The sequence below is a fragment of the Bufo bufo genome, chromosome 7 (assembly GCF_905171765.1).
Source record: "Bufo bufo chromosome 7, aBufBuf1.1, whole genome shotgun sequence".
Classification (NCBI taxonomy): Eukaryota; Metazoa; Chordata; class Amphibia; order Anura; family Bufonidae; genus Bufo; species Bufo bufo.
Genome location: NC_053395.1, coordinates 103,014,897 through 103,040,835, shown reverse-complemented (window position 1 = coordinate 103,040,835; position 25,939 = coordinate 103,014,897). Strand labels below are relative to the sequence as shown.

At 48.0% G+C, this 25,939-nt stretch overlaps 1 protein-coding gene across 1 annotated transcript in view; it reads left to right on the top strand.

Moving 5' to 3' along the window:
* LOC121008774 (oocyte zinc finger protein XlCOF7.1-like) overlaps positions 1–25,939 on the top strand; it is a 132,912-nt gene that overhangs the window by 86,019 nt on the left and 20,954 nt on the right. Inside the window, exon 6 of the mRNA XM_040441469.1 lies at positions 1,972–2,200. Coding sequence (XP_040297403.1) covers positions 1,972–2,200 — 229 coding nt within the window. The remainder of the gene's footprint in view (positions 1–1,971; positions 2,201–25,939) is intronic.

Below are 25,939 nucleotides of genomic sequence, written 5' to 3'. Positions count from 1 at the left end.
TCCCTGCACTCTTCCTACACCCTCCCTGCAGTCTCCCTGCACTCTTCCTACACCCTCCCTGCCCTCTTCCTACACCCTCCCTGCACTCTTCCTATACCCTCCCTGCACTCTTCCTACAACCTCCCTGCACTCTCTTCCTACACCCTTCCTGCAGTCTCCCTGCAGTCGTCCTACACCCTCCCTGCAGTCTCCCTGCACTCTTCCTACACCCTCCCTGCAGTCTCCCTGCACTCTTCCTACAACCTCCCTGCACTCTCTTCCTACACCCTTCCTGCAGTCTCCCTGCAGTCGTCCTACACCCTCCCTGCAGTCTCCCTGCAGTCGTCCTACACCCTCCCTGCAGTCTCCCTGCACTCTTCCTACACCCTCCCTGCAGTCTCCCTGCACTCTTCCTACAACCTCCCTGCACTCTCTTCCTACACCCTTCCTGCAGTCTCCCTGCAGTCGTCCTACACCCTCCCTGCAGTCTCCCTGCAGTCGTCCTACACCCTCCCTGCAGTCTCCCTGCACTCTTCCTACACCCTCCCTGCAGTCTCCCTGCACTCTTCCTACACCCTCCCTGCACTCTCCCTTCTTCATTATTATTCTATTAATAGTTTTCAGCGACCCGGCCCCCAGCTCATGAGCACTTGCCACATCTTTCCCTATGCTCCGCTCACAGGACAATGGCAGGGATGAGGGTTTTATAGGGCTGTGACATCACAGGGGTTGGCTATCTGCACAGCATTACGGGTGATCTTGCGTTCCCGGGATTGTCTCCTCTTCTCTTGGTTTCACTTGGTAACGCATGTATCCACCACTATGAGGCCTGAGGAAATTCGGATTTGTTTGGAATTAAAGTTTTCCTAAACTTTGGACCCAATTCTGCTTCGAATGCTTCTCTTTGCTCAACACTAATTATCTTAACGTTTTTATACATGTGGCTACAAGTATTGGATATTGCAGACACAGGTCTCTTGTGATCAGGAGTTCACATACAGATCTGTAGTTCCAGGGGACTGTCCCCAAATGTCCAGACAATCTCCTTCATTGTGAACTCACTATTCCAGGGTGTGTCCAGATCTGTGCTGGTCCATGGTTGGTTTTCTTTATCAGACCCAGGTGTATAATTGTAGAAGGCGTAGCATCCTAAATCCATAGCCGACCGATCTTACAGAAGTAGATTTCTTACATTCCTCATGGTTATTCCTTACCTTTGAGCAGTTCTCAAATAGCTTCACTTATCCTCTCCTAATATGACAGACAGGATGTTCTGTCTCGTTGTCCTTTAGGCTTTTGCCCCTTGGTATTCCTCCAGTGGTGCTGCCATGTGGGACTCCTGGAAGTCCAATTACCAGTATTTACCAGTAATTCCCCTTTTCACCTGACTCAACCCTAGGCCAAGAAAAAACACTTTGTGCCAGATTACTTTTCATAAAGATTTGCAAACTTTAAGGGCAACCCCCATTTTGCACATGAAATTGCATATTTGTGTCTTTTTGCTACACAGTTGTCACTTTTGTAAAAGTATGTGGCAATGACAGGTCCCAGAAGGCCAAACACAGTTAAGATGATTGATGGCAGTTTTTGGGTCACACCAGGTATCTACACCGGCTCCTAGCTGGCAGAGTTCAGATTTTGACCCCAAACTTGCCAGTAGCTCCAGAATTTTTAATGGGCGTGCACCTCTTGATGATTATGGCGCATCTGATGCCACCGTAAACAAGATGAAGACTGGCATTAAAACTGTCTGCGTTAATAAATCCCCCTAATATGTCTTATTAGAAGCTCTTCTCGCTCCACCATGCTAATTACATGTGTGATCTTCTGGAGCTTGTCCTTGGTCCATCATCTCATGCTTGGCTCAGGAAACTACTTGTCCTTGTTGGTCATTCTGATAGTTCATGGTCTTTTCTGCTCATGTAGAACATTCTACACAACTTCTCCAGCTATCCGGTGACATACAAATGTGTTTCACATCTATTAAATCAGGGTCAAGATCTGAGCGCGATTAATTGTACGGTAAAAGAAGAGCCCTATGTGCAGCATGACGAGCAACAGGAGGACGTTCCTGCAGAGATGGAAGAGTGGAAGGAGGACATTCCTGCAGAGATGGAAGAGTGGAAGGAGGACATTCCTGCAGAGATGGAAGAGCGGAAGGAGGACATTCCTGCAGAGATGGAAGAGTGGAAGGAGGACATTGCTGCAGATAACCCCCCAGGTGAGTGGTAACCACTAAATAAAGCAGAGAAGGTTGACAGATTCTCCTTCACTAGATGAAGCCATCACTGCTGTCAGGTAAATATCCTGTGAATGGAAATGTGATCTTGTTCTATGTGACGACACCTGATCTGCATTTAAGATGTGGACATAGAAATAGAGCTAACGACGGAAATCTTTATCTGCATAAGGACGGAGGGAAAAGCCCGCTGAAAAAGGTCTAATTACAGACCGAAACGTCGGGGAAGATAATGTGGCTTTAATATTTTTTCTACTCCTCGATATGAATAATACTGTATGGAAATAGAAGTAATGTCAACCTGTCTTTGACCATTAAAAAGAATTGCATATACTTTAACTGGAGGGCCGTGGATATTCCTATTTTCAGATGATTCTTCTCTCACGAGCACCCAGATTACAGCATTGGAGTGCAGATCGCATATTTTTATAATTACCACAGTGTATAACATCCACCCTCTAGCCGTGCAGTCTACCATTACCACAGTGTATAACATCCAGCCTCTAGCCATGCAGTCTGCCATTACCACAGTGTATAACATCCAGCCTCTAGCCATGCAGTCTACCATTACCACAGGTCTATAACATCCAGCCTCTAGCCGTGCAGTCTACCATTACCACAGGTGTATAACATCCAGCCTCTAGCCATGCAGTCTACCATTACCACAGTGTATAACAGCCAGCCTCTAACCACGCAGTCTACCATTACCACAGTGTATAACGTCCAGCCTCTAGCCGTGCAGGCAACCATTACCACAGTGTATAACATCCAGCCTCTAGCCGTGCAGTCTACCATTACCACAGTGTATAACATACAGCCTCTAGCCGTGCAGGCAACCATTACCACAGTGTATAACATCCAGCCTCTAGCCGTGCAGTCTACCATTACCACAGTGTATAACATCCAGCCTCTAGCCGTGCAGTCTACCATTACCACAGTGTATAACATCCAGCCTCTAGCCGTGCAGTCTACCATTACCACAGTGTATAACGTCCAGCCTCTAGCCGTGCAGTCTACCATTACCACAGGTGTATAACATCCAGCCTCTAGCCATGCAGTCTACCATTACCACAGTGTATAACAGCCAGCCTCTAACCACGCAGTCTACCATTACCACAGTGTATAACGTCCAGCCTCTAGCCGTGCAGGCAACCATTACCACAGTGTATAACATCCAGCCTCTAGCCGTGCAGTCTACCATTACCACAGTGTATAACATCCAGCCTCTAGCCGTGCAGTCTACCATTACCACTGTGTATAACGTCCAGCCTCTAGCCATACAGTCTACTATTACCACAGTGTATAACGTCCAGCCTCTAGCCATGTATTCTACCGTTACCACAGTGTATAACATCCAGCCTCTAGCCGTGCAGTCTACCATTACCACAGTGTATAACATCCAGCCTCTAGCCGTGCAGTCTACCATTACCACAGTGTATAACGTCCAGCCTCTAGCCATGCAGTCTACCATTACCACAGTGTATAACATCCAGCCTCTATCTATGCAGTCCACTATTACCAAGTGTATAATATCCAGCCTCTAGCCGTGAAGTCACATTTACAGACATTGGTGACAGAATGGCTTGTTGTAAAGAGTTCTCTGAATTCCAGCGTGGTCCTGTAATAGGAGCCACCGCTGCCACAAGTCACTTCCTAAAATGGAATCTTCCTAGATATTCCACCATCACCTGTGCTTAGGTGCAGTGCTCACACGATTCTGCCCCACCTCCTGGTGCTCCAACTTGCTAATTTGCATATGAATGAAAACACAGATTTCTCTGCAGTTGTTTAGCATACAGACAAAAGAAAATTGTTTTAATCAGCATGATGAGCCCTACTGTGCAGTATGCCTGGTTTAGGGTACTTTCACACTGGCGGCAGGACGGATCCGACAGGCTGTTCACCCTGTCAGATCCGTCCTGCCGCTATTTCGCCGTGCCGCCGGACTGCTGCTCAGTCCCCATTGACAATAATGGGGACGGGGGCGGAGCTTCGGCGCAGCACGGCTGTGCGCTGTGAGAGCCCGCCGGACTAAAAAGTCGGACATGCAATACTTTTAGTCCGGTGGCCTCTCACAGCGCACTGCCGTGCTGCGCCGAAGCTCCGCCCCCGTCCCCATTCTAGTCAATGGGGACGGAGCGGCAGTCCGGCGGCACGGCGAAATAGCGGCAGGACGGATCCGACAGGGTGAACAGCCTGCCGCTAGCTGAGAAAGTGAAGCGAGGTTGTCTGCAATGCTAAAAGTCCAAACAAAGGAGGAAAATAAAGAGTCAGAACAGGAAATGGAAGACATGGAGTGACTTAAAAAAATTATGCCTATGAACAAACTAAATGCGGATGTAGCAGGGTTAACACACATGCTTTATGAGACCGGTTATCGAAACTAACTGCAACTAAATGAGTTGTGTGTGTGTTCCCCCTGCTCCATCTGTAAATATTCACATATAAGATTTTAAAATGAGATAAAACAGTTATTGATAAAAGTCTGTATCACGCTTTAGGTTGACTATAATCGTATATCGCTGAAATCTGTACAGGCAGGAGGACACATCGCTGACTTGTCAGAATGTACAGGTTCCACTATACTGAAGCAATGGCAGCAGCAGTGATCGCTGTACAGGCAGGAGGACACATCGCTGACTTGTCAGAATGTACAGGTTCCACTATACTGAAGCAATGGCAGCAGCAGTGATCGCTGTACAGGCAGGAGGACACATCGCTGACTTGTCAGAATGTACAGGTTCCACTATACTGAAGCAATGGCAGCAGCAGTGATCGCTGTACAGGCAGGAGGACACATCGCTGACTTGTCAGAATGTACAGGTTCATGTGTACTGAAGCAATGGCAGCAGCAGTGATCGCTGTACAGGCAGGAGGACACATCGCTGACTTGTCAGCATGTACAGGTTCATGTGTACTGAAGCAATGGCAGCAGCAGTGATCGCTGTACAGGCAGGAGGACACATCGCTGACTTGTCAGCATGTACAGGTTCATGTGTACTGAAGCAATGGAAGCAGCAGTGATCGCTGTACAGGCAGGAGGACACATCGCTGACTTGTCAGCATGTACAGGTTCATGTGTCCTCCTGCCTGTACAGCGATCACTGCTGCTGCCATTGCTTCAGTACACATGAACCTGTACATGCTGACAAGTCAGCGATGTGTCCTCCTGCCTGTACAGCGATCACTGCTGCTGCCATTGCTTCAGTACACATCGCTGACTTGTCAGCATGTACAGGTTCATGTGTACTGAAGCAATGGCAGCAGCAGTGATCGCTGTACAGGCAGGAGGACACATCGCTGACTTGTCAGAATGTACAGGTTCCACTGTACTGAAGCAATGGCAGCAGCAGTGATCACTGTACAGGCAGGAGGACACATCGCTGACTTGTCAGCATGTACAGGTTCCACTGTACTGAAGCAATGGCAGCAGCAGTGATCACTGTACAGGCAGGAGGACACATCGCTGACTTGTCAGAATGTACAGGTTCCACTGTACTGAAGCAATGGAAGCAGCAGTGATCGCTGTACAGGCAGGAGGACACCGCTGACTTGTCAGAATGTACAGGTTCCACTGTACTGAAGCAATGGCAGCAGCAGTGATCGCTGTACAGGCAGGAGGACATCGCTGACTTGTCAGAATGTACAGGTTCATGTGTACTGAAGCAATGGCAGCAGCAGTGATCACTGTACAGGCAGGAGGACACATCGCTGACTTGTCAGAATGTACAGGTTCATGTGTACTGAAGCAATGGCAGCAGCAGTGATCGCTGTACAGGCAGGAGGACACATCGCTGACTTGTCAGCATGTACAGGTTCCACTGTACTGAAGCAATGGCAGCAGCAGTGATCACTGTACAGGCAGGAGGACACATCGCTGACTTGTCAGCATGTACAGGTTCATGTGTACTGAAGCAATGGAAGCAGCAGTGATCGCTGTACAGGCAGGAGGACACATCGCTGACTTGTCAGCATGTACAGGTTCCACTATACTGAAGCAATGGCAGCAGCAGTGATCACTGTACAGGCAGGAGGACACATCGCTGACTTGTCAGAATGTACAGGTTCCACTATACTGAAGCAATGGCAGCAGCAGTGATCGCTGTACAGGCAGGAGGACATCGCTGACTTGTCAGAATGTACAGGTTCCACTATACTGAAGCAATGGCAGCAGCAGTGATCGCTGTACAGGCAGGAGGACATCGCTGACTTGTCAGAATGTACAGGTTCCACTATACTGAAGCAATGGCAGCAGCAGTGATCGCTGTACAGGCAGGAGGACACATCGCTGACTTGTCAGAATGTACAGGTTCATGTGTACTGAAGCAATGGCAGCAGCAGTGATCGCTGTACAGGCAGGAGGACACACCGCTGACTTGTCAGCATGTACAGGTTCATGTGTACTGAAGCAATGGCAGCAGCAGTGATCGCTGTACAGGCAGGAGGACACAACGCTGACTTGTCAGAATGTACAGGTTCCACTATACTGAAGCAATGGCAGCAGCAGTGATCGCTGTACAGGCAGGAGGACACACCGCTGACTTGTCAGAATGTACAGGTTTATGTGTACTGAAGCAATGGCAGCAGCAGTGATCGCTGTACAGGCAGGAGGACACATCGCTGACTTGTCAGAATGTACAGGTTCATGTGTACTGAAGCAATGGAAGCAGCAGTGATCGCTGTACAGGCAGGAGAGGACACATCGCTGACTTGTCAGAATGTACAGGTTCATGTGTACTGAAGCAATGGCAGCAGCAGTGATCACTGTACAGGCAGGGGGACACATCGCTGACTTGTCAGCATGTACAGGTTCCAGTGCACTGAAGCAATGGCAGCAGCAGTGATCGCTGTACAGGCAGGAGGACACATCGCTGACTTGTCAGCATGTACAGGTTCATGTGTACTGAAGCAATGGAAGCAGCAGTGATCGCTGTACAGGCAGGAGGACACATCGCTGACTTGTCAGAATGTATAGGTTCCACTATACTGAAGCAATGGAAGCAGCAGTGATCGCTGTACAGGCAGGAGGACACATCGCTGACTTGTCAGAATGTACAGGTTCCACTATACTGAAGCAATGGAAGCAGCAGTGATCGCTGTACAGGCAGGAGGACACATCGCTGACTTGTCAGAATGTACAGGTTCATGTGTACTGAAGCAATGGCAGCAGCAGTGATCGCTGTACAGGCAGGAGGACACATCGCTGACTTGTCAGAATGTACAGGTTCATGTGTACTGAAGCTATGGCAGCAGCAGTGATCGCTGTACAGGCAGGAGGACACACCGCTGACTTGTCAGAATGTACAGGTTCATGTGTACTGAAGCAATGGCAGCAGCAGTGATCGCTGTACAGGCAGGAGGACACCGCTGACTTGTCAGCATGTACAGGTTCCACTATACTGAAGCAATGGAAGCAGCAGTGATCGCTGTACAGGCAGGAGGACACATCGCTGACTTGTCAGCATGTACAGGTTCATGTGTACTGAAGCAATGGCAGCAGCAGTGATCGCTGTACAGGCAGGAGGACACATCGCTGACTTGTCAGAATGTACAGGTTCATGTGTACTGAAGCAATGGAAGCAGCAGTGATCGCTGTACAGGCAGGAGGACACATCGCTGACTTGTCAGAATTTACAGGTTCCACTGTACTGAAGCAATGGCAGCAGCAGTGATCGCTGTACAGGCAGGAGGACACACCGCTGACTTGTCAGAATGTACAGGTTCATGTGTACTGAAGCAATGGCAGCAACAGTGATCGCTGTACAGGCAGGAGGACACATGGCTGACTTGTCAGAATGTACAGGTTCATGTGTACTGAAGCAATGGAAGCAGCAGTGATCGCTGTACAGGCAGGAGGACACACCGCTAACTTGTCAGAATGTACAGGTTCATGTGTACTGAAGCAATGGCAGCAGCAGTGATTGCTGTACAGGCAGGAGGACACACCGCTGACTTGTCAGAATGTACAGGTTCATGTGTACTGAAGCAATGGCAGCAGTGATCGCTGTACAGGCAGGAGGACACATCGCTGACTTGTCAGAATGTACAGGTTCATGTGTACTGAAGCAATGGCAGCAGCAGTGATTGCTGTACAGGCAGGAGGACACACCGCTGACTTGTCAGAATGTACAGGTTCATGTGTACTGAAGCAATGGCAGCAGCAGTGATCGCTGTACAGGCAGGAGGACACATCACTGACTTGTCAGCATGTACAGGTTCATGTGTACTGAAGCAATGGAAGCAGCAGTGATTGCTGTACAGGCAGGAGGACACATCGCTGACTTGTCAGAATGTACAGGTTCATGTGTACTGAAGCAATGGCAGCAGCAGTGATCGCTGTACAGGCAGGAGGACATCGCTGACTTGTCAGCATGTACAGGTTCATGTGTACTGAAGCAATGGCAGCAGCAGTGATTGCTGTACAGGCAGGAGGACACATCGCTGACTTGTCAGAATGTACAGGTTCCACTGTACTGAAGCAATGGCAGCAGCAGTGATCGCTGTACAGGCAGGAGGACACATCGCTGACTTGTCAGAATGTACAGGTTCATGTGTACTGAAGCAATGGCAGCAGCAGTGATTGCTGTACAGGCAGGAGGACACACCGCTGACTTGTCAGAATGTACAGGTTCATGTGTACTGAAGCAATGGCAGCAGCAGTGATCGCTGTACAGGCAGGAGGACATCGCTGACTTGTCAGAATGTACAGGTTCCACTATACTGAAGCAATGGAAGCAGCAGTGATCGCTGTACAGGCAGGAGGACACATCGCTGACTTGTCAGCATGTACAGGTTCATGTGTACTGAAGCAATGGCAGCAGCAGTGATCGCTGTACAGGCAGGAGGACACATCGCTGACTTGTCAGAATGTACAGGTTCATGTGTACTGAAGCAATGGAAGCAGCAGTGATCGCTGTACAGGCAGGAGGACACATCGCTGACTTGTCAGAATTTACAGGTTCCACTGTACTGAAGCAATGGCAGCAGCAGTGATCGCTGTACAGGCAGGAGGACACACCGCTGACTTGTCAGAATGTACAGGTTCATGTGTACTGAAGCAATGGCAGCAACAGTGATCGCTGTACAGGCAGGAGGACACATGGCTGACTTGTCAGAATGTACAGGTTCATGTGTACTGAAGCAATGGAAGCAGCAGTGATCGCTGTACAGGCAGGAGGACACACCGCTAACTTGTCAGAATGTACAGGTTCATGTGTACTGAAGCAATGGCAGCAGCAGTGATTGCTGTACAGGCAGGAGGACACACCGCTGACTTGTCAGAATGTACAGGTTCATGTGTACTGAAGCAATGGCAGCAGTGATCGCTGTACAGGCAGGAGGACACATCGCTGACTTGTCAGAATGTACAGGTTCATGTGTACTGAAGCAATGGCAGCAGCAGTGATTGCTGTACAGGCAGGAGGACACACCGCTGACTTGTCAGAATGTACAGGTTCATGTGTACTGAAGCAATGGCAGCAGCAGTGATCGCTGTACAGGCAGGAGGACACATCACTGACTTGTCAGCATGTACAGGTTCATGTGTACTGAAGCAATGGAAGCAGCAGTGATTGCTGTACAGGCAGGAGGACACATCGCTGACTTGTCAGAATGTACAGGTTCATGTGTACTGAAGCAATGGCAGCAGCAGTGATCGCTGTACAGGCAGGAGGACATCGCTGACTTGTCAGCATGTACAGGTTCATGTGTACTGAAGCAATGGCAGCAGCAGTGATTGCTGTACAGGCAGGAGGACACATCGCTGACTTGTCAGAATGTACAGGTTCCACTGTACTGAAGCAATGGCAGCAGCAGTGATCGCTGTACAGGCAGGAGGACACATCGCTGACTTGTCAGAATGTACAGGTTCATGTGTACTGAAGCAATGGCAGCAGCAGTGATTGCTGTACAGGCAGGAGGACACACCGCTGACTTGTCAGAATGTACAGGTTCATGTGTACTGAAGCAATGGCAGCAGCAGTGATCGCTGTACAGGCAGGAGGACACACCGCTGACTTGTCAGCATGTACAGGTTCCAGTGTACTGAAGCAATGGCAGCAGCAGTGATCGCTGTACAGGCAGGAGGACACATCGCTGACTTGTCAGAATGTACAGGTTCATGTGTACTGAAGCAATGGCAGCAGCAGTGATCGCTGTACAGGCAGGAGGACACATCGCTGACTTGTCAGCATGTACAGGTTCATGTGTACTGAAGCAATGGCAGCAGCAGTGATCACTGTACAGGCAGGAGGACACATCGCTGACTTGTCAGAATGTACAGGTTCCACTATACTGAAGCAATGGCAGCAGCAGTGATCGCTGTACAGGCAGGAGGACACATCGCTGACTTGTCAGAATGTACAGGTTCCACTGTACTGAAGCAATGGCAGCAGCAGTGATCGCTGTACAGGCAGGAGGACACATCGCTGACTTGTCAGAATGTACAGGTTCCACTGTACTGAAGCAATGGCAGCAGCAGTGATCGCTGTACAGGCAGGAGGACACATCGCTGACTTGTCAGAATGTACAGGTTCATGTGTACTGAAGCAATGGAAGCAGCAGTGATCGCTGTACAGGCAGGAGGACACATCGCTGACTTGTCAGCATGTACAGGTTCATGTGTACTGAAGCAATGGAAGCAGCAGTGATCGCTGTACAGGCAGGAGGACACATCGCTGACTTGTCAGAATGTACAGGTTCATGTGTACTGAAGCAATGGCAGCAGCAGTGATCGCTGTACAGGCTGTCCTCCTACCTGTACAGTGTTGACTGTGGCCTCCATTGCTTTAGTGCAGTGTAATCCGTACATGATAAGTGAGCGATGTGTCCTCCTGCCTGTACAGCGATCACTGCTGCTCCTGTAGCTCCTAATGTCTGGGACTCGCGTCTATCTGAGATGAGTGTATGATTTCAAGTGATCCACTGGACCCAGGAGGTCAAGGGGTACGGTTTCAATAGTCTAAGACTATATTTCCTGTTTCTGGTCTTTTCACTAATTTTCCATTTAAAATATAACTTTTTTATTTCTCTTTTAATAAACAGATTAGTCACAAAAACATATAAATTTAAAATGCCATATGCTGGGCAAATACTAATGGGGGACTTATAGGCTTAGCGTCCACTGCTTAATTGTATATGAGCTAAGGAGTCGGTTATCTCTAGCAACAATTTGCGAGATGCGTGTCTGTAATGTCATCCGACATCAGACACTTTTACAGCTGTCGCTCCTGGGTTTAATACCCTTCCTATGGCGCTATATCTGCCCCTGTAAAGTGCTTATGTAAGCGGCGTCTGCAGATCGCCGTTCAGTGATTCATTCTTTGGCCCTGCATAATCATTAAAAACTAATGGTGCAGCTCCCCCAACATGTTTCACCGCGAGATGCGGCTTCTTCAGGGGGGTAAGGAGCTACTAGCAACACGAGTGTTCCGTTTGTAAGAACTTCTATATCCAAGGGGCGGGTTTCCGCTCAGTAATGTCCTATAGGATTACATCTCATGTTGAAAGACATGCATATGATCCAATCCAGATGCAGTCTCGTCAGTCACGATGGTCTGTTTGTCAGCCAGTTACATTGTTACTGATGCGCTTGCGTTCGGTACTTAGTTTCTTTTTAATAGCTGTTAAGTGCGCATGCATTGGGACTTAGTGTCTTTTCTATTATGACTCTTATGTGCGCTTGCGTCGGGACTTGGTGTCTTTTCTATTATGACTCTTATGTGCGCTTGCGTCGGGACTTAGTGTCTTTTCTATTATGACTCTTATGTGCGCTTGCGTCAGGACTTAGTATCTTTTTCATTTCCGACTATTATGTGCGCTTGCGTCGGGACTTTGTCTTCTGGAGCAGAGGGTTCAGTATATAGTGGAAATTATCCCAATTCAAGAACAGGGACAAAACGTAAAATAAAGAAAGGGAGATATCAGCCCCCGAAAAAAGTTACTCAAGAAGCCAGACAAACGCCAAAAATATGTCCATCAACAATGGGAAAACAGTACCACACAGGTCCAAATACAACAATGACCAATATAAGCCCTGGTCCATTTTCTGGACCTTATTCCACCTCTGCACAACCGTTTGGTTATCCCATTCACTGTCTGTCCGAAAGCAATGTGAACCCAAATCCTCCCACTCCTCAAATAACATCAACACAGATGAACACTCAGACGGATACACCTATAGCCCCCCTTTTTTTAGGACAGGCAGGGATACAACTACGGGATCGGGAGAAATGGGGATACAGCAAATAGGAGAAAATATACGAATAGAAGAAGATAATGATAGACGGATTATCAATCTGTCCACATACACCCCCTAACAGCACAGAGAAAACTTTTGGATAAAGGTCTTACTTTCTCCCCAGTTCCACAGAGCAATAAGTTCTTGTGGATAAAGGATATCAATCTCTTTGCGCGCAAATTGGCTTTACATAAGGTACATAAACAGGCAGAATGGGATCTGAGAAAAACGCAAGAAAATGAGGAAAAATGTATTCAAACCCTAGAGGATCTCCTGAGGGAGAATGAAGGACAAGGCGTTATTCCAGACCCCCCGTTTTCTACTCTAAAACCAAAATCAAAGACCACTCCGCCATTTGCACAATTCAAGGAGATTGATACCTTTGTCAGCCTGGTTACTCAGGATATAAAAGCATTAAAAATGAGAAAAGACCATATAGACCAAAATATGAATACCCAGGAATTAAAAGCTCTGGAAGAACTCAAGAATAATGAGGATATTGTTATAAAGCCTAGTGATAAGGGGGGAAACATAGTCATTCAGGATAGAGATGACTATGTAGAGATGGTGCAGAGACTCCTGAAAGATAGAAAGACCTACAAAATACTCCCCAATGACCCGACCAGTGAATACACCACAGAATTAAAGGTTCTCCTGCAAGAGGCAAAGTCTAGAGATATAATAACAAAAGATGAATTTGCGTATCTCCTTAATAAAGATCCTACCATCTCTACCTTTTACGCACTTCCAAAAGTGCATAAGGGGAAAACCCCAATCCCAGGGAGAGCGATAGTTTCCGGGAATGACAATCTGACACAGGGGGCAAGCCAGTATGTTGACCAAACACTGAGGCCTTTTGTAACCACCTTACCGTCCTATATCAAAGACACAAAAGATCTCCTTTTAAAAATGAATGATATGGTGATGACACCAAATACTATATTAGCTAGCTTGGATGTCGAAGAAATTGTGTTTTTAGATCTGAAAATCAAGATCATGGACAATGGACACCTTGGTACTGAGGTATATAGAAAGCCAACCTCCACAAATAGTTATTTGCATTGGGGGAGTTGGCATCCTCTACCACTCAAGAGAGGAATACCTACGGGCCAATATTTGAGGGCCCGTAGGAATTGCTCTGATGCAGTAACTTTTGAAAGAGAGAGTAAACACCTCTATACCAGCTTAGTCCCCTTAAAAAGAGCTTATAACAGAGCGAAAGCTATGAGTAGGGATGAACTACTTACGACTACTCTTCCCAAGAAAAATGAGACTGTTCGGTGTATTGGAACTTTTGACGGTTACAATAAGGAAATATACAGCATACTTCAAAAATACTGGTACATCATTCAGACAGAGAGAGATCTCCGAGAAGTCCTTACCGTCAATCCAAGTGTGACATATAGAAGGAGCTCCAATCTAAAAGATCATCTAGTACATAGCCATCTAAAAGGAAAAGGAGAAAATATAATTGGAGAAAAATATTGTGGCTCTTCACCGTGTGGGGATTGCTCCTTTTGTAGATATATCCCACGCATTAAAAAATGTACAAATCCATCAGATGGAAAGGAATATACAATCAGACAACTGATTACCTGTAAGACCAAAGGAGTGATATATATAGCATCGTGCCCATGTCCCAAATTGTACGTGGGCAAAACTATCCAGGAATTGAGGCGCCGTATCTCTGGTCATATGAGCTCGATAGAGACAGGGAAGGACACACCAATTGCCAGGCATGTTAAATATGTGCATGGTAATAATATAAAAATCCTACGGTTCTGGGGCATTGAAAAACTGAGTATGGGTCCCAGAGGAGGCAACCTGGATAGGAAACTCCTACAGAGTGAAGCAAGATGGATTCAGAGATTGGATACCATGAGTCCCAATGGATTGAATGAAGGATTCACCTTCACAGCGTTTATATGAATAAAAATTGAATCATGATAAGATAAGAAAAAATTAGTATATGATAAAGTAATCACTATAACTAATTCTATATAATCATGTGCTTTACAGCAGTGAGAATAATATATAAAAAACTAATAATAAACAATATGTAGAAGCAAAAATAGAATCGAGCATACCTATCCAGATAATAGAAAATATGTAGTTAACTCACAAATAATCAGAATAAATCGTTTAAGTTCAGTCAGAGTCAGTATGTATATGTGTCTGAATTATACTGAGGTTATGGATATGGAAGTAAGTGTATAAGATGATCTGAGATATGGAAGTATGACACTTTAATTATTTTATTTATACAGTTCGGATTGTAATGAGGATGAAAGGATACAATCCCCTTGATGATATCATGGAGATTCCTCTAGTATAAATATAATAGAAACACCTCTAGTTGAGTAAGTGTCAAGATGACCCTTAGTGCTGTAATCGACTGAGCAAACTTCCCAATTGGATTTAGTACTCAGAAAAAATAAAGACAAATACTATGGAGAAAGATCCAAGTTCGGACATATGGTACTTACACCTTGGAGATCGGGAGTGAATTCATGTTCGCTCTACTTGGAAGGAGATAGATCCCCTAAGTAGAAGAGAAAAAAGAGGAAAAAAATCGAAATCTCAATATATGTGCATTAAAACATCTATGGGAAAATTCTAAGTGACTATGGATGCGCAATGACGACATCAAAACTAAGTAGAAATTCTAAGAATAAATATAAATAAATAAATAGTCACAATAAAAAGACACTAAATCTAGATGCAAGCTCATCTAATAGCTATAATAAAAAGACACATGTCTCGATGCAAGCACATAGAATAGTTAAAACAATAAAATAATAAAATAAAGTAGAAATTAAAAGTTTAGACGCAAGTGCATACACAGCCAAAAAACACACGAAGTTCTGACGCAAGTGCACATTATAATCACCATGAAAAGATATTAAGTCCTGACGCAAGCGCACAAAATATTCACAAAAGAGAAAAGACACTAAGTTCCGACGCAAGCGCACATAATAGTCACAAATCAAAAAGTCACCAAGTCCCGACGCAAGCGCACATAATAGTCACAAATCAAAAAGTCACCAAGTCCCGACGCAAGCGCACATAAGAGTCATAATAGAAAAGACACTAAGTCCTGACGCAAGCGCACATAATAGTCACAAATCAAAAAGTCACCAAGTCCCGACGCAAGCGCACATAATAGTCACAAATCAAAAAGTCACCAAGTCCCGACGCAAGCGCACATAAGAGTCATAATAGAAAAGACACTAAGTCCCGACGCATGCGCACTTAACAGCTATTAAAAAGAAACTAAGTACCGAACGCAAGCGCATCAGTAACAATGTAACTGGCTGACAAACAGACCATCGTGACTGACGAGACTGCATCTGGATTGGATCATGTGCATGTCTTTCAACATGAGATGTAATCCTATAGGACATTACTGAGCGGAAACCCGCCCCTTGGATATAGAAGTTCTTACAAACGGAACACTCGTGTTGCTAGTAGCTCCTTACCCCCCTGAAGAAGCCGCATCTCGCGGTGAAACATGTTGGGGGAGCTGCACCATTAGTTTTTAATGATTATGCAGGGCCAAAGAATGAATTACTGAACGGCGATCTACAGACGCCGCTTACATAAGCACTTTACAGGGGCAGATATAGCGCCATAGGAAGGGTATTAAACCCAAGAGCGACAGCTGTAAAAGTGTCTGATGTCGGATGACATTACAGACACGCATCTCGCAAATTGTTGCTAGAGATAACCGACTCCTTAGCTCATATACAATTAAGCAGTGGACGCTAAGCCTATAAGTCCCCCATTAGTATTTGCCCAGCATATGGCATTTTAAATTTATATGTTTTTGTGACTAATCAGTTTATTAAAAGAGAAATAAAAGTTATATTTTAAATGGAAAATTAGTGAAAAGACCAGAAACAGGAAATATAGTCTTAGACTATTGAAACCGTACTACTATCTGAGATGAGACAACCTCGTTAGATGTTTTGTCTTTTTAGCCCTGTTTGATTCAAGATGACCTGGTGATATGTATACCTTAAGGGGGCTTTACATGGCCAGATGGTCGGGGAGATTATTACTGATCAGCACTTGTATGAATGCTTGTCAGCGATAATCGATTGTGGCAAAACCAACCTCGCCACTGGGTTTTGGAGAGGACTGGCTGCTGGCCTCTTGCCCCTGGATTATGGGCCATATACTAACTTTTAAACCCCTGAATCTATTCAAGTGAATTTTGGATAGGTTTGTCCCCAAGTTATACTGTTTAAATTGATGTAAGTTATATGTATGGCCAATGTAAACTCACAAAGTTATAACAATTTATAATAAGTGTAACTTGTCAGCTTGGGAGGAAAATGCGGGTGTGTTTCTATTGTGCCATTGTCCCATTGTGTGTTTAAATGGTGATGTCTGTCCTGTTGTCCTCACATGTGTATTGGTGACTTCTCTTTGTCTTGAGAGATAATTGGATTGCTCCTCAGGTTGTCTGGACAGAGAGGAGGGAACCATGATGCATTGTGGGGATATGTTGTCCTATGTCACAGTCTTCATTCTGGTCCTCTGGGGGTGTGAACGATTGGTTGCTGTAGTTACATTGTATGTGTTGTAAATTACTGATTGGTTGTATTTCAAACCCCTGTGGGCAGTACTATGTTTGTGGTTTATGAATAAAAGAGGCTGTACGTGAAGTACAGTCAGACCACTGCTTGACCCTCAACACGGAGCCTTGTCTCGTTATTGGGGGGATTCACTGTATGCTGTTAGAAGACCGATTGCCAGAAGTGTAAGCTGATCCCTGTTCGTCTGCTAGCAGCTATTCGTGAGGTTCCAGTTTGGAGTGCTATTTTGTATCCAGTTCGGGACATTGGTGTTCTGCAAGTAGCTGTGCCTGTCTCTCAGAAAAGAGGCTTATCGCCTAAACGGATTTTAACCCCTTGTCTGCTGAAACGGTCCGTTACATTGGTGGCAAGCAGCGGGATCGTTCCTACAGCCAATTTAAGGACAACGCATGTCCCAGTACAGCATCCCTGACAGCAGCGGGATGGAACCAGCAGTTTTATACGAGGAGGAGGACCTGGATGGCCGGGATGCATTAAGGAAAGGCATCTTGTACCAGGCCCTGGATAATCTACAATACCAGCGGGGTGAGAGTCTCCCCAGTGAAGAGCAGCGGTTGCAGAAGCTAGTGGCCCTGCGGATGCCCTTCCTGGGAGAGCAGCCCCTGGAGGAATGGGTGAAGGAACTAGAGCACCGGGTATGGCAGGAGCTATGGCTGGAGGATGCCTACCAGGCGCTTTGGTGGTATATGGCACAGTATATACCCTGTACAGCCGAACATGACAAGCCAGAGGGAGAGGAGTTTTATGGTCCTGGCTTGTTATGGGAGTCCTTTGCAGAGCCTGACTTCGGGAGCCCTGCACAGTCCAGACTTCAGGACATTTTCTATGAGAGGGAGGCTAGGCATGAGTGGGATGACCCCCATGAGGTAGAGCAAGACCTGGCTCACCTAGCAACCCTGGAGTGGGAACTGGAGCAGGACTACCGAGATCTCTTCCACTCCATTGAGAAGGCTCAGCAGGACGGTAAGGTGACAGACCCAGATCCAGACCCATTTAGCTGGGCAGATATTGTAGAGTGTTACTGGGAAGGACCCCAGGTGGCCGGTAGAGATGGGACCGAGGTCTCTCCACCGGTCCTGCAGGAAATTGGGAGCCCAGTCTCCATTCCCCAGCGGCAGTGTGAAGTGCAGGGAGAGGAGAGCAGCGTCCTCCCTCCCCAGCAGCAGGCTGAGGTACAGGGGGCAGAGGTAGTTGTTCCTGCCCCCCAGCAGCAGAGTGATATGCCGGGAAGGCAGTGTGAAGTGCAGGGAGAGGAGAGCAGCGTCCTCCCTCCCCAGCGGCAGGCTGAGTTACAGGGGGCAGAGGTAGTTGTTCCTTCCCCCCAGCAGCAGAGTGATATGCCAGGAAGGCAGTGTGAAGTGCAGGGAGAGGAGAGCAGCGCCCTCCCTCCCCAGCAGAAGGCTGAGTTACAGGGGGCAGAGGTAGTTGTTCCTGCCCCCCAGCAGCAGAGTGATATGCCGGGAAGGCAGTGTGAAATGCAGGGAGAGGAGAGCAGCGTCCTCCCTCCCCAGCGGCAGGCTGAGTTACAGGGGGCAGAGGTAGTTGTTCCTGCCCCCCAGCAGCAGAGAGATTTTTTGGGAATTGGGAGCCCAGTCTCCATTCCCCAGCGGCAGAGTGTCCAGCAGGGAATAGAGAGCCCAGTCTCCTTTCCCCAGCAACAGGACACTGTATTGGGAGCGGAGACAGTCGGTCGCCCTCCCCAGCGGCTGGAAGCATGTATGGGAGAGGAGCTCGTTACCCCCTCTCCCCAGCGGCAGCTTAACGCACCAGGGGGAGACAGTAACCCCCACAACAGTGCAGATGGGACCGTGGTCTCTGCACCTACAGCACAGGGGGCAGAGACAGTCGGTCTCCCCCTCCAACAACCAGACTCTAAGCCAGGGAGCAACACAGAGACCGGGAGTACCAGCTTCCAACATAACCTTGGTGGACTCACTGGACAGAGACAGGTTACTAAAGTCAACAGGTCCAGTATTTGGTTGTGGGTGGGTTGCCAGACTAACTCAGGTACCGACCGGCGTGAGGTCAGGTACCTGGTTAGTCTTCCCTGGGGGGGGGGGAGATGTGTGGCGAAACCAACCTCGCCACTGGGTTTTGGAGAGGACTGGCTGCTGGCCTCTTGCCCCTGGATTATGGGCCATATACTTACTTTTAAACCCCTGAACCTATTCAAGTGAATTTTGGATAGGTTTGTCCCCAAGTTATACTGTTTAAATTGATGTAAGTTATATTTATGGCCAATGTAAACTCACAAAGTTGTAACAATTTATAATAATTGTAACTTGTCAGCTTGGGAGGAATATGCGGGTGTGTTTCTATTGTGCCATTGTCCTATTGTGTGTTTAAATGGTGATGTCTGTCCTGTTGTCCTCACATGTGTATTGGCGATCTCCCTTTGTCCTCAGAGATAATTGGATTGCCCCTCGGTTGTCTCCGGGACAGAGAGGAGGGAACCATGATGCATTGTGGGGATATGTTGTATCTGTCCTATGTCACAGTCTTCATTCTGGTCCTCTGGGGGCGTGAACGATTGGTTGCTGTAGTTACATTGTATGTGTTGTAAATTACTGATTGGTTATATTTCAAACCCCTGTGGGCAGTACTATGTTTGTGGTTTATGAAGAAAAGAGGCTGTACGTGAAGTACAGTCAGACCACTGTTTGACCCTCAACACGGAGCCTTGTCTCGTTATTGGGGGGATCCGCTGTATGCTGTTAGAAGACCGATTGCCAGAAGTGTAAGCTGATCCCTGTTCGTCTGCTAGCAGCTATTCGTGAGGTTCCAGTTTGGAGTATTACTTTGTATCCAGTTCGGGAGTTTGGTGTATCCTGCAGTAGCTGTGCCTGTCTCTCAGAAAGGGGCTTATCGCCTAAACGGATTTTAACCCCTTGTCTGCTGAAACGGTCCGTTACATCGATCATGGGTTAATAGGATCATGGGTGCTGGCACCTAAATCCTTGTTTGCCGACAGCAGATGGTGGTGTCTAAACAACCAACGCTGCCGGCAAGCAATGATTCTGTATAGGGACGAGCTATGTCATTGGTGATCACTGCTCCCTATACTGTGGAGGAGATTGCTCCATGTAAATGTGTCTCTTCCACTGACGAGCAGTCGACTGTCGGGGAGGAACACCTCTGTATGGGGACAAGCGATAGCATTAGTGATCACTGCTCCCAATACTGTGGAGGAGATCTCTGCATGTAAATCTGTCTCCTCCACTGACGAGCAGATGATTTTCAGGAAGATATGCTAATGTATGGAGATGGGCGATAGCATTAGTGGTCACTGCTCCCTATACTATGGAGGAGACACTGCATGTAAATGTGTCTCCTCCACTGACGAGCGTCTGTATGAGGAACGAGCGATGGCATTAGTGATCACTGCTCCCTATACTATGGAGGAGACACTGCATGTAAAGGTGTCTCCTCCACTGACGAGCGTCTGTATGAGGAACGAGCGATGGCATTAGTGATCACTGCTCCCTATACTATGGAGGAGATCGCTGCATGTAAAGGTGTCTCCTCCACTGACGAGCGTCTGTACAGGAACGAGCGATTGCATTAGTGATCACTGCTCTCATACTGTGGAGGAGATCGCTGCATGTAAAGGTGTCTCCTCCACTGACGAGCGTCTGTATGAGGAACGAGCGATGGCATTAGTGATCACTGCTCTCATACTGTGGAGGTGATCGCTGCATGTAAATGTGTCTCCTCCACTGACGAGCGTCTGTATGAGGAACGAGTGATGGCATTAGTGATCACTGCTCTCATACTGTGGAGGTGATCGCTGCATGTAAAGGTGTCTCCTCCACTGACGAGCATCTGTATGAGGAACGAGCGATGGCATTAGTGATCACTGCTCTCATACTGTGGAGGTGATCGCTGCATGTAAAGGTGTCTCCTCCACTGACGAGCGTCTGTACAGGAACGAGCGATGGCATTAGTGATCACTGCTCTCATACTGTGGAGGAGATCGCTGCATGTAAAGGTGTCTCCTCCACTGACGAGCATCTGTATGAGGAACGAGCGATGGCATTAGTGGTCACTGCTCTCATACTGTGGAGGTGATCGCTGCATGTAAAGGTGTCTCCTCCACTGACGAGTGTCTGTACAGGAACGAGCGATGGCATTAGTGATCACTGCTCTCATACTGTGGAGGTGATCGCTGCATGTAAAGGTGTCTCCTCCACTGACGAGCGTCTGTATGAGGAACGAGTGATGGCATTAGTGATCACTGCTCTCATACTGTGGAGGTGATCGCTGCATGTAAAGGTGTCTCCTCCACTGACGAGCGTCTGTAGGAGGAACGAGCGATGGCATTAGTGATCACTGCCCTCATACTATGGAGGTGATCGCTGCATGTAAAGGTGTCTCCTCCACTGACGAGCGACTGTACATGAACGAGCGATGGCATTAGTGGTCACTGCTCCCTATACTATGGAGGAGATCGCTGCATGTAAAGGTGTCTCCTCCACTGACGAGCGTCTGTATGAGGAACGAGCGATGGCATTAGTGATCACTGCTCTCATACTGTGGAGGAGATCGCTGCATGTAAAGGTGTCTCCTCCACTGACGAGCGTCTGTACAGGAGCGAGCGATGGCATTAGTGATCACTGCTCTCATACTGTGGAGGTGATCGCTGCATGTAAAGGTGTCTCCTCCACTGACGAGCGTCTGTATGAGGAACGAGCGATGGCATTAGTGGTCACTGCTCTCATACTGTGGAGGTGATCGCTGCATGTAAAGGTGTCTCCTCCACTGACGAGCGTCTGTACAGGAACGAGCGATGGCATTAGTGATCACTGCTCTCATACTGTGGAGGTGATCGCTGCATGTAAAGGTGTCTCCTCAACTGACGAGCGTCTGTATGAGGAACGAGCGATGGCATTAGTGATCACTGCTCTCATACTGTGGAGGTGATCGCTGCATGTAAAGGTGTCTCCTCCACTGACGAGCGTCTGTACAGGAACGAGCGATGGCATTAGTGATCACTGCTCCCTATACTATGGAGGAGATCGCTGCATGTAAATGTGTCTCCTCCACTGACGAGCGTCTGTATGAGGAACGAGCGATGGCATTAGTGATCACTGCTCTCATACTGTGGAGGAGATCGCTGCATGTAAAGGTGTCTCCTCCACTGACGAGCGTCTGTATGAGGAACGAGCGATGGCATTAGTGATCACTGCTCTCATACTGTGGAGGAGATCGCTGCATGTAAAGGTGTCTCCTCCACTGACGAGCGTCTGTATGAGGAACAAGTGATGGCATTAGTGATCACTGCTCTCATACTGTGGAGGTGATCGCTGCATGTAAATGTGTCTCCTCCACTGACGAGCGTCTGTATGAGGAACGAGTGATGGCATTAGTGATCACTGCTCTCATACTGTGGAGGTGATCGCTGCATGTAAAGGTGTCTCCTCCACTGACGAGCATCTGTATGAGGAACGAGCGATGGCATTAGTGATCACTGCCCTCATACTATGGAGGTGATCGCTGCATGTAAAGGTGTCTCCTCCACTGACGAGCGTCTGTACAGGAACGAGTGATGGCATTAGTGATCACTGCTCTCATACTGTGGAGGAGATCGCTGCATGTAAAGGTGTCTCCTCCACTGACGAGCGTCTGTATGAGGAACGAGTGATGGCATTAGTGATCACTGCTCTCATACTGTGGAGGAGATCGCTGCATGTAAAGGTGTCTCCTCCACTGACGAGCATCTGTATGAGGAACGAGCGATGGCATTAGTGATCACTTCCCTCATACTATGGAGGTGATCGCTGCATGTAAAGGTGTCTCCTCCACTGACGAGCGTCTGTACAGGAACGAGCGATGGCATTAGTGATCACTGCTCTCATACTGTGGAGGTGATCGCTGCATGTAAAGGTGTCTCCTCCACTGACGAGCGTCTGTATGAGGAACGAGTGATGGCATTAGTGATCACTGCTCTCATACTGTGGAGGAGATCGCTGCATGTAAAGGTGTCTCCTCCACTGACGAGCGTCTGTATGAGGAACGAGCGATGGCATTAGTGATCACTGCTCTCATACTGTGGAGGAGATCGCTGCATGTAAAGGTGTCTCCTCCACTGACGAGCGTCTGTATGAGGAACGAGTGATGGCATTAGTGATCACTGCTCTCATACTGTGGAGGAGATCGCTGCATGTAAAGGTGTCTCCTCCACTGACGAGCATCTGTATGAGGAACGAGCGATGGCATTAGTGATCACTGCCCTCATACTATGGAGGTGATCGCTGCATGTAAAGGTGTCTCCTCCACTGACGAGCGTCTGTACAGGAACGAGCGATGGCATTAGTGATCACTGCTCTCATACTGTGGAGGAGATCGCTGCATGTAAAGGTGTCTCCTCCACTGACGAGCGTCTGTATGAGGAACGAGCGATGGCATTAGTGATCACTGCTCTCATACTGTGGAGGTGATCGCTGCATGTAAAGGTGTCTCCTCCACTGACGAGCGTCTGTACAGGAACGAGCGATGGCATTAGTGATCACTGCTCCCTATACTATGGAGGAGATCGCTGCATGTAAAGGTGTCTCCTCCACTGACGAGCGTCTGTACAGGAACGAGCGATGGCATTAGTGATCACTGCTCTCATACTGTGGAGGAGATCGCTGCATGTAAAGGTGTCTCCTCCACTGACGAGCGTCTGTACAGGAGCGAGCGATGGCATTAGTGATCACTGCTCTCATACTGTGGAGGAGATCGCTGCATGTAAAGGTGTCTCCTCCACTGACGAGCGTCTGTACAGGAACGAGCGATGGCATTAGTGATCACTGCTCCCTATACTATGGAGGAGATCGCTGCATGTAAATGTGTCTCCTCCACTGACGAGCGTCTGTATGAGGAACGAGGGATGGCATTAGTGATCACTGCTCTCATACTATGGAGGTGATCGCTGCATGTAAAGGTGTCTCCTCCACTGACGAGCGTCTGTATGAGGAACGAGCGATGGCATTAGTGATCACTGCTCTCATACTGTGGAGGAGATCGCTGCATGTAAAGGTGTCTCCTCCACTGACGAGCGTCTGTATGAGGAACGAGCGATGGCATTAGTGGTCACTGCTCTCATACTGTGGAGGAGATCGCTGCATGTAAAGGTGTCTCCTCCACTGACGAGCGTCTGTACAGGAGCGAGCGATGGCATTAGTGATCACTGCTCCCTATACTGTGGAGGAGATCGCTGCATGTAAAGGTGTCTCCTCCACTGACGAGCGTCTGTAAATGAGCGAGCGATGGCATTAGTGATCACTGCTCTCATACTGTGGAGGAGATCTCTGCATGTAAAGGTGTCTCCTCCACTGACGAGTGTCTGTATGAGGAACGAGCGATTGCATTAGTGATCACTGCTCTCATACTGTGGAGGTGATCGCTGCATGTAAAGGTGTCTCCTCCACTGACGAGCGATGGCATTAGTGATCACTGCTCTCATACTGTGGAGGAGATCGCTGCATGTAAAGGTGTCTCCTCCACTGACGAGCGTCTGTATGAGGAACGAGCGATGGCATTAGTGATCACTGCTCCCTATACTATGGAGGAGATCGCTGCATGTAAATGTGTCTCCTCCACTGACGAGTGTCTGTATGAGGAACGAGCGATGGCATTAGTGATCACTGCTCTCATACTGTGGAGGAGATCGCTGCATGTAAAGGTGTCTCCTCCACTGACGAGCGTCTGTACAGGAACGAGCGATGGCATTAGTGATCACTGCTCCCTATACTATGGAGGAGATCGCTGCATGTAAAGGTGTCTCCTCCACTGACGAGCGTCTGTACAGGAACGAGCGATTGCATTAGTGATCACTGCTCTCATACTATGGAAGAGATCGCTGCATGTAAAGGTGTCTCCTCCACTGACGAGCGTCTGTATGAGGAACGAGTGATGGCATTAGTGATCACTGCTCTCATACTGTGGAGGAGATCGCTGCATGTAAAGGTGTCTCCTCCACTGACGAGCATCTGTATGAGGAACGAGCGATGGCATTAGTGATCACTGCCCTCATACTATGGAGGTGATCGCTGCATATAAAGGTGTCTCCTCCACTGACGAGCGTCTGTACAGGAACGAGCGATGGCATTAGTGATCACTGCTCTCATACTGTGGAGGAGATCGCTGCATGTAAAGGTGTCTCCTCCACTGACGAGCGTCTGTACAGGAACGAGCGATGGCATTAGTGATCACTGCTCTCATACTATGGAGGAGATCGCTGCATGTAAAGGTGTCTCCTCCACTGACGAGTGTCTGTATGAGGAACGAGCGATGGCATTAGTGATCACTGCTCTCATACTGTGGAGGTGATCGCTGCATGTAAAGGTGTCTCCTCCACTGACGAGCGTCTGTACAGGAACGAGCGATGGCATTAGTGATCACTGCTCCCTATACTATGGAGGAGATCGCTGCATGTAAAGGTGTCTCCTCCACTGACGAGCGTCTGTACAGGAACGAGCGATGGCATTAGTGATCACTGCTCTCATACTGTGGAGGTGATCGCTGCATGTAAAGGTGTCTCCTCCACTGACGAGCGTCTGTATGAGGAACGAGCGATGGCATTAGTGGTCACTGCTCTCATACTGTGGAGGAGATCGCTGCATGTAAAGGTGTCTCCTCCACTGACGAGCGTCTGTATGAGGAACGAGCGATGGCATTAGTGGTCACTGCTCTCATACTGTGGAGGAGATCGCTGCATGTAAAGGTGTCTCCTCCACTGACGAGCGTCTGTATGAGGAACGAGCGATGGCATTAGTGATCACTGCTCTCATACTGTGGAGGAGATCGCTGCATGTAAAGGTGTCTCCTCCACTGACGAGCGTCTGTACAGGAACGAGCGATGGCATTAGTGATCACTGCTCCCTATAATATGGAGGAGAT